Source organism: Nicotiana tabacum, chromosome 18 (assembly GCF_000715075.1).
Source record: "Nicotiana tabacum cultivar K326 chromosome 18, ASM71507v2, whole genome shotgun sequence".
NCBI lineage: Eukaryota > Viridiplantae > Streptophyta > Magnoliopsida > Solanales > Solanaceae > Nicotiana > Nicotiana tabacum.
The window spans coordinates 97,565,269-97,578,412 of record NC_134097.1 but is presented as its reverse complement, the minus strand read 5'-3'; the positions used below and the strand labels follow the sequence as shown (position 1 = coordinate 97,578,412).

General features: G+C 39.4%; 1 protein-coding gene across 1 annotated transcript; it reads left to right on the top strand.

Moving 5' to 3' along the window:
* The first annotated feature begins 10,194 nt into the window (after positions 1–10,194).
* LOC142172597 (uncharacterized) lies at positions 10,195–11,007 on the top strand. The gene is made up of 2 exons (XM_075236256.1): positions 10,195–10,607; positions 10,695–11,007. The coding sequence occupies exons 1-2, from the start codon at positions 10,195–10,197 to the stop codon at positions 11,005–11,007; spliced, it is 726 nt and encodes a 241-aa protein (XP_075092357.1).
* The last annotated feature ends 2,137 nt before the right edge of the window (positions 11,008–13,144 follow it).

The window sequence follows — 13,144 nt, the reverse complement described above, 5'->3', positions numbered from 1 at the left end:
GAAAGAGGTTCACAAAGACAGAGTTTCAACATGTTCCCAGAGTCCAGAATGAGTTTGCCGATGCATTGGCTACCCTATCATCCATGATACAACATCCAGATAAGAACTTTATTGATCCCATTCCGGCAAAGATCCATGATTAGCCAGCTTATTGTGCTCATGTTGAGGAAGAAGCAGATGGAAAGCCTTGGTTTCATGATATCAAGGAATATTTGACGAAACGAGAATACCCAGAACTTGCAAATCCTACTCAGAAACGCACACTTTGGAGGTTATTCAACAATTTCTTTCACAACGAAGGAATCCTGTATAGGAGGACTCCTGATTTAGGATTGCTAAGATGTGTCGACACAAAAGAAGCATATAAACTGCTAGAAGAAATCCACGTTGGGACCTGCGGTCCACATATGAATGGCTTTGTTTTAGCAAAGAAGATACTCCGGACTGGTTACTTCTGGATGACTATGGAGCCGGACTGCATCCAATACGTCTGAAAGTGTCATTATTGTTAGATACATGCAGACAGGATAAAAGTGCCTCCAAATGAGCTTAATGCAACAAGCTCAATATGGTCGTTCGCCGCATAGGGAATGGATGTTATTGGACTAATCGAACCCGCCACATCAAATGGGCACAGGTTTATTCTAGTAGCACTTGATTATTTCACCAAATGGGTTGAAGCAGCATCTTACAGGGCAGTGACTAAGAAAGTCGTGGCGGATTTCGTCCGCGACCGTATCGTGTGTCGGTTCGGAATTCCAGAGTCAATCATTACTGATAATGGCTCTAACCTCAACAGTGATTTGATGAAATCCATGTGCGAAACCTTCAAGATCAAAAACAAGAATTCTACAACCTACAGACCTTAGATGAACGGAGCCGTAAAGGCCGCCAACAAGAATATCAAGAAGATACTAAGGAAAATAATAGAGAAGCATAAGTAGTGGCACGAGAAGGTATCATTTGATTTATTGGGGTACCGCACCACAGTCCGTACATCAACTAGGGCAACCCCCTACATGTTGGTTTATGGTACGGAAGTAGTCATTCCTACCAAAGTAGAAATTCCCTCCCTAAAGGATCATACAGGAAGCTGAGCTCGACGATGCAGAATGGGTGAAGAGTTGTTGCGAACAGCTAGCCCTTATAGACGGAAAGAGAATGAATGCAGTTTGCCATGGTCAGCTTTATCAGAACAAAATGTCCAGAGCCTTCAAAAAATGAGTCAAGCCAAGACAATTCACACCAGGGCAGCTGGTATTAAAGAAGATTTTCCTGCATCAAGATGAAGCCAAAGAGAAATTCTCTCCCAACTGGCAGGGTCCGTATATGGTTCACCGGGTTCTAACAGGAGGAGCCCTCATACTTGTAGATATGGACGTGGAAGTTTGGCCAAAGCCGATCAATTCAGACGCAGTCAAGCGATACTATGTGTAACCTTTATGCTTTCTTTTATGATATAATTTGAACTACACCTGACCTGATTCCCATTTAAGAGGGGATACGTAGGCAGCCCTATGGGTTCGGTCATAATTCAATAAATTTTCATTTTCCCCGCTATTGGTAACTGGGGCAGCATTTTGAGGAGGACCCTCAAAATTCCGAAGTCGATTCCAGCCATCTATCATTAACAGCTATCAGAAGCAGCAGCCTAGTAAACTGGGGCAGAATTTTGAGAAGGACCCTCAAATTTCCGGAGCAAGAGAAGTTGCAATGTCTTGAACCACATCGAAGTCGTCGGTTCATCTAAAGAAAACTATTCTTAATTACGTACTTATGTTATGCTTTTACTAAATCATGCATGTTTATTACTAAAATTTCCTTGTTTAGCAATGCTACCCCAGTGATATATACAGTATCGCCGGATCAAAGCCGAGCAGGTTAAACAAAGCAAGCAGGGATACAAACTAACTTTTCCCCCTTTACAAACTCACGATTTTTTCTTTGGATGCAGGCACTTGAGTTGCAAAATCATCAAATATACTTTATGCTCACTCACAAAGTTCAGGAATACAACTCTCCGAACTGTTGCACTTGCTCGCAACTGCTATCCGCACACAACAGTGTCCCTAGCAGGCACAATATCCCCAGCAATCACGATACCGCAATCCGCTATCAGCTAAGAAAACTCTATTGCCATTTGTCATTTTTACTTCCTGCATAAGGCTACCATTCTGCCTTCCGAGGTTAAGCTCTACCTCTACCACATTTCCTGCATTACATAAGGCTACCATTCTGCCTTCCGAGATTAAGCTCAACCTCCACCTACATTTCTTGCATTGTATAAGGCTACCATTCTGCCTTCCGAGGTTAAGCTCTACCTCCATCTGCATTTCCTGCATTGCATAAGGCTACCATTCTGCCTTCCGAGACTAAGCTCTATCTCCATCTGTATTATCTGCATTTGTGCCTTCCGAGACTAAGCTCTATCTCCATCTGCATTCTCTGCATTGCATAAGGCTTCCATTCTACCTTCCGAGACTAAGCTCTGTCTCCATCTGCATTCCCTGCATTGCATAAGGCTACCATTCTGCCTTCCGAGGTTAAGCTTTACCTCCATCTGCATGGCTAAAAGATCGCCACTTTATTTATATTCTGCATGGCTGAAAGAATGCCACTTCATTTACATCTTGCATCGGCTGAAAGATCGTCACTTCATCTACATCTTGCATGGCTGAAATATCACCACTTCATTTAAATCTTGCATCAGCTGAAAGATCGCCACTTCATTTACATCTTGCATGGCTGAAATATCGTCACTTTATTTACATCTTGCATCGGCTGAAAGATCGCCACTTCATCTATATCTTGCATGGCTGAAATATCGCCACTTCATTTACATCTTGCATCGGAAAGATCGCCACTTCATTTACATCTTGCATGGCTGAAATATCGCCACTTCATTTACATCTTGTATCGGCTGAAATATCGCCACTTCATTTACATCTTGCATCGACTGAAAGATCGCCACTTCATTTATATCTTGCATGGATGAAATATCGCCACTTTATTTACATCTTGCATTGGCTGAAAGATCACCACTTCATCTACATCTTGCATATCGCCACTTCATTTACATCTTGCATCGGCTGAAAGATCGCCATTTCATTTACATCTTGCATGGCTGAAATATCGCCATTTTATTTACATCTTGCATCGGCTGAAAGATTGCCACTTCATTTACATCTTGCATCGGCTGAAAGATCTCCACCTTCTGCATCTTATGGGTTGAAAGATCGCCAATCTATCCAAAGGCGTAATTGTTCGGAGGCACCATTTTCATAGCCCGAGAACGTCATGCCATGGCCTAAGGACCCCTTTTATCTTTTGCATATCATTATTCAAAGGCATCATAGTTCAGAGGCATTATTCTCATAGCCCGAGAGCATAATTTCATGGCCTACGAATCCCTTATAATATGCTTCATGGCCCAAGACATCATGGTCTGAGGACGCCATCCTAACCGTCCAAAGACAACATTCATGGTCCGACGAGAACTTGCATCACGTTTAAATTTCCGCACAATATACACTTGTATTGCTTATTTGCAGGTAAACCGACGAGCAATGGCCATCTCAGCAGGAGCAATCCCGCTCCAGTTCCTGCAGCCCTGTTAGACTTTAACCATCCATCCCAACCCAAATATAGCGTCCGTCTTGAAAAATCTCCATCGTCATATTCCGCCGACGGATCCTGAAATACATATGGCTTGATTCCTGTAAGACTAGGGATATGTAGGCAGCTCAGGAGCCAGAGCTCGGTCAAATTCTTCAAACCATTCCATTCGATCAAATTGGCCATCATATCTTTATCCGACAACTCTTTCATCATTCCCGGGTAAAGAAGGGCAGCTGTTGATACCCAATTTTTTCCTGTATATTTTTATATGCAAAATACTTTCAAAATAGCATGTCCAAATGTTTTAGTATTTTTTTTCTAATTTTTAAAAGATTTTTAAATCAATTTATTTCCCTATTTTATCAGTAAAAGAAAAAACCAATAATTATTCCCCAAATTATCATATTTGGTGATTCATTTATTGTATTCTCATATTTATACCAAAATATAGCTAAGATAATTTTGCACATTTTTTTTACAAATTTATTTAGTATTTTAAAGCTAAATTGGATATAATTGCAATATTAGCCTATTTTAAGATTTAATTGCATTTATAATTACAAAATTGATTTCAGTATTTTTAATTTAATATTTATTTATTATTAATTAATTTAGTACCTTTAATTTATTTTCATAAATCATTTTACTATTTCTTATAAAATAAATAAGGGAAAAGTGGCTATTTAAATACTAGCCCTACTTATTTCAATTTTAGCCTAAATTCTACCCCAATTGAACCCCATCCCAATTTCTAAAATTACCCGCCCCTGACCCAATTAAATCCAACCCGCCTGGCTCCCCGTTTAATCCAGGTCGTTGATCAAAATGATCAACGGCCATATTCTCTCCTTTCCTTTTTAATTCACCAACCCCACTAACCTTAAGTCATTTTCACCTACCCGCCGCCTCTTACTGCTTCCACCCTGAAAGCCACCGGAATCCATGGCTTCCAGGGCTATGGGAGTCTTATACCTACCTCATGTTGCTCTTACACACCTGATCTCTTAAGATTTAAGGCCTGACCTTGAAGGTTTGTAACCAGATCTCTGTCGATTCGAGGTTCCACGGCCATCTCCAGCCTTGCTCCAGCGTACCAAGGTTGTTCGAGCCTGATCCTAACCTCTCCGACTCAGATCGATGACTTTTCAAAGCCTTTCTCATATCTAGGGTTCTTCTGAAACCCTAACCCTTCGAGGTTTTCCTGATTCCCTTAGATCTGTTCCAGATCCATGCTTCCCTTAAGGTTTTAAACATTTTCTTGACTTTTCTTTCAAAAAAACTACTTTCAAAATCTTTCTTTTCCAATCTAGGGTTTTTTGAATGTATTTAAGTTTTTTCTAACTTTCTTTTTCCTTTCATGTGTATTTGCTTCTACTAGGTTCTTGTATTTTCTTCTACCATGTTCTTACGTGCTTCTTCTACTGTATTTTCCTATACTATGTTCTCGTATACTTTTCTACTGTATGCTTTCTCTACTGTGTTCTGATATGTTTCTCCTACTATATTTTCTTACTAAGTTCTTAAGTTTCCTTATTAAGTTCCTTTTACTGAGCTCTGTTTAAAGTTTCTTCTAAAATTTCTTAGCATGCTTTTTCTACTGTTGTTATCAGTCTTTTCTATTATGTTTCGTATTAGCTTCTTTTACTCTATTTTTCTTTGAATTTTGCTACTATGTTCTGCGTGTTACTTGCTATCATTGTTTTCTCATGAGGTTCTGCTGCTGAAAGAAACATGCAAGAGGTTTCATAGAACTGAAACCTTTGAGCCTGTTTCGATTAATTGTCTTCTCATATCTGTACTAGATTCAAGGTGGAAACCCTAGAATTCGGGGGTTCTGCCAAGTTTGATTATGTGATTTAATTGAACTAGGGTTTTTATTTTAGAACCCCTAACTCTTTCAGGCCAACTTCGAGTCTCTGAACCGAGTTTCGACATCCGTGTTTGCATATAATTCTGACATTTGGCTAAACTCTTCTAAAACTATTTCTTTACTGGATTTTTCTATTGATTTTTGCAATGGCACAACATTTTCTTTCAACTCAACGTGTTTGTGTGCTCTTTATATGTGATGAATCTTCCTCTAAAAAGGCTTTCAACTCGTGATTGATTTAAATTCCTTCTAAATAGGTCTGATTAATTCCCTTTCCATTGTTTGCTGATTTCCCTTAAGTTAAAAAACCTTTCCCATCTTTTTGACTCGGTTCATTCATACAAGATCCCTGACCTTTGATTTACTGGATTTTAATTGATTTTCTTGCCTTGTTTGTGCAACCGCGTATTTCATAAATTTTGTCCTTAAATAACCTTTATGTATTTACCCTTAATTGCATGTTGTGCACAAAGTGCTTATTCATTTTTCTTTCCTTAAATTATTTTTACCCGTTTGAATCTGAATCCCTTAATTAAGGGAAGTCTTGTGTAAATGATTGACAATCAGTTCTTTGACTATTTTCTTACCTTTTTTCTTCATGATTTTCACACTATAAAAGGCACGACCCTTTTTCACAAAGAGGACATCAGAATCTTTCTAAACTCATGCTCTCTCACAATAACTTTCTCTTCTTGTCTACATTGTTGCCTGTTTATAAGACCTACTACTTTTCTTTGTTTGTTTCCTTTGAAACTGGTATGTCCTTATTTAAACTTCAGCACCACAACAATGTGTTTATTTACAGTCTTTGTATCCATGTCTACTTTACTGCTTTCTGTAGAGTTCAACATTTAAATTAGTATGCTTATGTCCTACTGCATGTTTCTGCTATGAATCATCGCTCCTTATTTCCCTTTATGTGCTTTGAATTACAGTTTAAAACATGGCAATATGCAAGTTATTGTCTATGGATTGAACTTGATCCCTTAGAGGATCCTAACCTCTAAACAATGTGTTCTAACAGGCTTGTGGGTGTGCCAGCATTTCCCATTGCTGGGTATGCCCACTAGCATGTCCTTGCCTCCTTACCACCTCCCCATTCCCTATACCCCTATGTGTATTAATGTAAACTGTTTCCCTTCCCCTTTCCCCTTTTTAGAATTTTGCACTTGCACCCTCTCTTAGTCTCTAAGTTCTGCCCCCCTCTTGTGAGCCTTGCCTTGGGACCTTGAGTTCCCTCTGAACTTGGACACTTGAGGGATGGCCCTTCCATACTGCACTATGTCTTCATCTATAATGCATTTGGGTGTGAGAACTGCCCGAAGTCCATATGAGGCTATTAGGGAACTCTGACACATCCAAATGGGAGAAAGGCTTTTAATAAGATCTCTTGGAGTTGGTTTACTTCATACTTCAGACAGGAAATCTGAATCAGGCTCTCCTTGGTTGTACTTATTCTGATTGTATTTTTCTTTATTTTACTCTTTTTGGGTTGTAATAACTTTGTAATAAAACTCTCGGGGATGGCTAGTGAAAAGGGAGGGGTAACTATGTATGCAAAAAGGGTATACAACCTGTCTATAGGAGTTTATGAATTCTTGCATTCTCATAAAAACACCATGTCTATAGGAATCTTGCATTCTCATATAGATACCATGTCCCTAAGAATTTCTACATTCTCATGTACAGATACCATGTCTAAAGGAATCTTGCATTCCCATATACATACCATGCCTATAGGTTATTTCTGAATTTCTACATATCATATAAATATCCTGCCTATAGGAATTTCTTAATTTTCTGCATATCATATAGATATCCTACCTATAGGTTTTTTCTGAATCTTGCATATGCATTCCTCATTAGGCAAATATGTTTATAGGTCTTAAATAATCAACCGCAATAAGATATCATGTTCATAGGCTTTAAACGAAAAACAACATCTAGATGCCATGCCTATAGGATTTCTGTATTTTTTACTATGTTTAAAAAATGTCCAAAATCGACAATACATAGAAAGCATGCCTAGGAGCTTTAATCGAATCTGAACCGCTTCACTCGCTTATAAGTCTAAAACCAGTAACAATGACGCATGCTCTTTTGCTAAAACTCACCTTTCTTAAATAACAGACGATTTTTCTTAAATCATTATGTATTCATGTTTACTTCATTGTTTCTAGAATCAGTAGATATCATGCCTATAGGGTCTTCGTCTAACACTTAGGCAAGCTATCGGGTGAAAGTTTATAAACTGAATCAGATTTTATATGCTACAACCAGCAGGCAGACCTGATTAGGGCTTCTTATCTGAACTATGTAATAAATCAATCTGCCTCGATCCTTTAAGTTTAATCAGACACTAAATAGTATGTGTAAGCCATGGTAACTACTTGCTTTTCTTTGCTTAAATGAGGTTTGTTTGAGCCTTTTCATTTTTTTATATGATTCCCCTTACTTGCCATATATGTTTTATTTGTCGCCTTAGTATTTTTACCTTTTGAAACCACAAGTAAACCTAATATCCCTCTCTTTTAGGATTAGTAGTCCCAAATGCCTTTGAGACTGATAGGATTGGGGCGGATAATAGAATGCAATAAGTAAACGAGACCATTCCGTGCTTTAATACCTCAACGGGGTGGGAAAGGGTAGATATTAATATGATGACCACGCGGTAACATCACGTGTAGCCCCTCATTGAGGAGTGATTACCGGATGTTGTGTGGGGTGATCCATATTATTTACAAACCTAGGACCCCTTTTCCTTTATTTATTTGTTTCGTTGTTTATCTCAAATTTCAAACTATTTTCTTTAAAAAAATCAGCTTTTCTTTATTCTTTTAACTTCACCTATTTTGTAACCATTACGTGAAAATCCCCTCTTGTTTGAAGTTCTTATTTGCCTACGTGTTAGTTTTACCTAAAGTCACAACAATGGTTTGGCCGGGAACCACACTAGTGGATCTTGAGGGGTGCCTAATACCTTCCCCTTGGGATAATTTCAAGCCCTTACCCAATCTCTGGTTGTTGAAATCAAATCTTTCTTAGTGTCCTAATGAACTTAAATCATTAGGTGGCGACTCTTCAATTCAAACCCACTTCCGAAAGGGAAAGAGTTATCCTTCCAAATGTCATAAACCCGATTTCGCGAGAAAAAGGGGTGCGACAGTCACATGCAGAAGCTGGTACCTCGAGCCTAGCACCAAGAGAAGTAGTCACTCACATGAGAGGAAACCCTAGCAGCTTTAATATGAAAAAGGATGTACCTGTTAATCCAAAGGTAAAGGTTTAATTGTACTAGTGGATAATGAAGGGAGTGGGTCCAATATTACTATTAAAAATTGGGCTTGGAAGCTGACCAAAGTTATTATAAAAAGGGCCCAAAAAGAAAAGCCCAAGTGAAGGAATCAAAGCTATTAATAGAAAAGACCATCTGGAGGGTTGTTGGCCACAAGCCCAACCCTTATGTGAATAAGTTTAAAGTCTTGGTGGTTCCTTCTCTCGACTCTGAAGAAATTAAGACACAGGAGCCCTCCATAACTCCCCTACAAGAGCAAAACTCAGATACCAGTCACTCAGATGCAGATGACGAAGCCACTCCACATCCAAGAATCCATAAACCACTACGCATCAATTCCCAGAATATGGATTTGGTTCGGGTAAGCAGTTCTGACATAGACTTCTCCTCCCAAGCAGTCTATGAAGCTCTACCATTGACATGGTACGAAGGGGGATCCAGTCAGCAAATTGAGAAACTATCCATTATCGAGACCTCGAAGTGGACTAAAATAACCATGGTTAAGGCATGCAAGGCTTTCGGAATTAATGCGGTCGGGTTCGAGCATGATCTCTTAGGTTTAATATTGTGAATGAAGCAAAGGAGAGAAGTTTAAATTCAACAGCAGGAGTCACAACAAAAATCAGGGAAAGGGAAGAAAACTAAAGGAGAAGGGGAAACAAAGAGGTTACTCTTTGGGATCAACTATGACAGAAAAGGGCAACATGACAGTGGGTCAAGGGGTAGGCACTACAAATCTTTCTCTGGATGAAGCTTCAAATCCTGAGTTGGAATGTGAGAGGATTGAATGGGGAGGAGAAAAAGAGCACTATTAAATCTCTCATTAAAAAATGGAGGGTGGATATCTTATGTCTGCAGGAAACAAAAATTGAAGAATGGTCCAACAGATTGACTCAACAATTATGGGGTAACAGGTGGGCTGATTGAGTTGAATTAAAGGCAAGCAGAACTAGGGGAGACATTGTTATGATTTGGGACAAAAGGCAATGGAACAGAATAGATGCTCATCAGGGTTGCTACTCCATCTCATGTATGCTTGAAAGCACCCAAGAGGAATTTAGGTGGTGCTTTACAAGTTTTTATGGACCTCACTATAATCCAAAGAGGGAGGTGATGTGGAATGAAATTGCAGGTGTGAGGGGATTATGGGAAGGCCTCTGGGTCATAGGAGGTGACTTTAATGTTTGTAGGTTTGTAAGCGAGATATTGAATTGTACCAGAAGATCCAGATCTATGAGAGCATTCTCCGAAATGATACAGGACCTTGATGTCATGGATTACCCCTTCAGGGAGCTCATTACACCTGGTCGAAAGGTGACAATTGCTTACATGCTTCTAGAATTGATAGGTTTTTTATCTGCCCTAAATGGAATGATTCATTTAAAGATGTGAGACAATTGCTCTACCCAAGATGATCTCAGATCGTAGACCAATTTTATTGGAAAGTGGGGACTGGGATGCAACCCCTTCTTATTTCAAGTTTGAGAACATGTGGCTGCAATCTAAAGGTTTCGTTGACAAACTGAAGAACTGGTGGCAGAGCTACAATATGGTAGGGCAGAGCTACAATTTCTCTGGTAGAGCAGACTTCATACTTTTGCAAAAGTTAAAAAGCTTGAATAAGGATATCACCCGATGGAACAAAGAAGAATTTGGGAAGGTAGAAACCAGGAAAACTAGGGCTCTTGATGAGCTAATGGCACTCGAACAAATGACAGAAGGTAGACAACTGACTTTAATCGAGTCCAATCAAATGATGAGACTGAGAGTGGAGCTTCAACAGCTAGCCAAAGCAGAAGAGATATCATGGAGGCAGAAATCAAGGTGTCAATGACTTAAGGAAGGTGACAGAAACACTAAATATTTCCAAAAGATTGCAAACTCACAAAGAAGGAAAAACTGCATATACAGACTCTTAGTTGGCAATGAAATTATAGAGGATAAGGAGCTTATAAAAGCGGAGATATTGGATTTTTATGGAAAATTGTACACAGAACAGGAGAATTGGAGACCCTCAAAAAACTTTGAAGGCATCGCAACCATTACAACAGAAGAGAAGAATGGCCTGGAAGCACCTTTTGATGAAGATGAGGTACTAGCAGCTATACAATCAAGTGCACCAGACAAGGCACCAAGACCAGATGGGTTTACTATGGCCTTTTACCAGCACTCTTGGGAATTCATCAAACATAACATCCTCACAGCCATGAATCACTACCATTAGTATTGTTAGATGGTCAGGTCATATAATGCTTCTTTCATTGCATTAATCCCAAAGAAAAAAAGGGGCTATGGAATTAAAGGACTACAGGCCAACTACTCTCATCGGTAGTATGTATAAGATCATAGCCAAGGTTCTAGCAAAAAGATTGAAAAGAGTGATGGGGAATTTGGTGTCAAACCAGGAAAATGCATTCATTAAGGGGAGACAGATTATAGATGTCTCATTGATAGCAAATGAGGTTCTTGATTGGCAATTGAAGCAAGGGGGTGCAGGTATCCTATGCAAGTTGGACATTGAAAAAGCTTTTGATCAAGTGAATTGGTCATATCTCATTTCTATCCTCAGGCAGATGGGATTTGGGGAAATATGGATCAAATGGATTAAATATAACATGTCCACTGTCAAGTATTCAGTTCTGATTAACAGGAGTCCAGTAGGTTTCTTTTCCCCTCAAAGAGGCTTGAGGCAGAGTGACCATCTCTCACCATTTCTATTCATACTTGCAATGGAAGGACTGAGCAGAATGTTGGACAAAGCAAAGCAGACGCAGTGGCTGAAAGGCTTTAATGTGGGGAAGACCTGCACAGTCAACATCTCACACTTGCTATATGCTGATGACACCCTGATTTTCTATAGGGCAGGCAGAAATCAGGTGCTCTATTAAAATCTAACTCTTCTTCTTTTTGAAGCTGTTTCAGGTTTACACATTAACATGCTCAAAAGTGTGATTTACCCTGTAAATGAGGTACAAAACCTAGAAAAATTGGCAGAAATACTGGACTGCAGCATTGGGACCTTCCCAACCACCTACCTGGGACTCCCTTTAGGAGCTAAATTCAAATCAGAAGCTGTATAGAGTGGGGTCATTGAAAAGTTTGAGAAGAAGCTTGCTTCCTGGAAGTTGCAGTATTTATCTATGGGTGGCAGACTGACTTTGATCAATAGTGTCCTAGACAACATTCCCACCTACTGTATGTCATTATTTCCAATGAGTAGTAAGGTTTTTAAACAACTTGATAAAATAAGAAGAAATTTTCTATGGGAAGGGAATAGCGGTGATCACAAATTTCACCTGGTCAAGTGGTCTAAAGTTTTATTACCAAAGCACCAAGGTGGACTGGGTATTAAGGATTTAGCTTTACAGAATAAATGCTTATTAATGAAGTGGCTATGGAGGTACACTCAGGAGAATAACTGCTTGTGGAAGGAAGTTTTCAATGCCAAACACGGTGTACAGAACCATTGGTGCACTAAACAATCAAGAGCACCACATGGAGTTAGAGTTTGGAAGCATATTTGTAAACATTGGGAGGAGTTCTCACAGAATATGCACTTTGTGGTTGGGAATGGACATCATATCAAGTTCTAGAAGGATAAGTGGTTGGGCCGCACAGCTTTAATGAATGTCTATCCTGCACTATATCAGATAGCCAGAGAGCATGACTCAACAATATGCCAGTACAGGGAAGACAACACTTGGAACATAATTTACAGAAGGAACCTACAAGATTGAGAATTTGAGGAATTGCTCAGACTACTGGCCACTCTAAATGGCTTCACAAGCAACCAATTATCACCAGACCAACTCGTATAGGGAACTACACAAGCAGGAAGATACTTAGTAAAAGTAGCCTACAAGTTAGCTGGAACTCATAATGCAATCACTGACTAGTGGCCATGGAAGCTAATTTAGAAAGTCAAACTACCACCTAAAGTTATCTGCTTCAACTGGACTGTACTTCATGGATCTTGCCTAACGCAGGATAACTTAGCCAGAAGGAACTTCTCTATGGCTAATAGATGCTTTATGTGCCAGAGGAATGCGGAGTCACACAATCACCTCTTTCTACATTGCACAGTCTCAGCAAGTCTTTGGAATATGTTTTTATCACTTTTTGGACTTAGATGGGTCATGCCACAAAACTTCAGGGAAGCTTTTGAGAGTTGGAGCCTTTGGAAAGTTGATAGCTCCATCAGGAAAATATGGAAGATGATACTTACAGCCATTTCTTGGATCTGGAATGAAAGCAAATAGAAGGTGTTTTGATGGGATATCAACTGTTGTCCAGTCTCTCAAAGATTTTTGCCTAGTGTATTTATTTAGTTGGGCTTATCTAGCCTCTGTAGATTCTGCTGA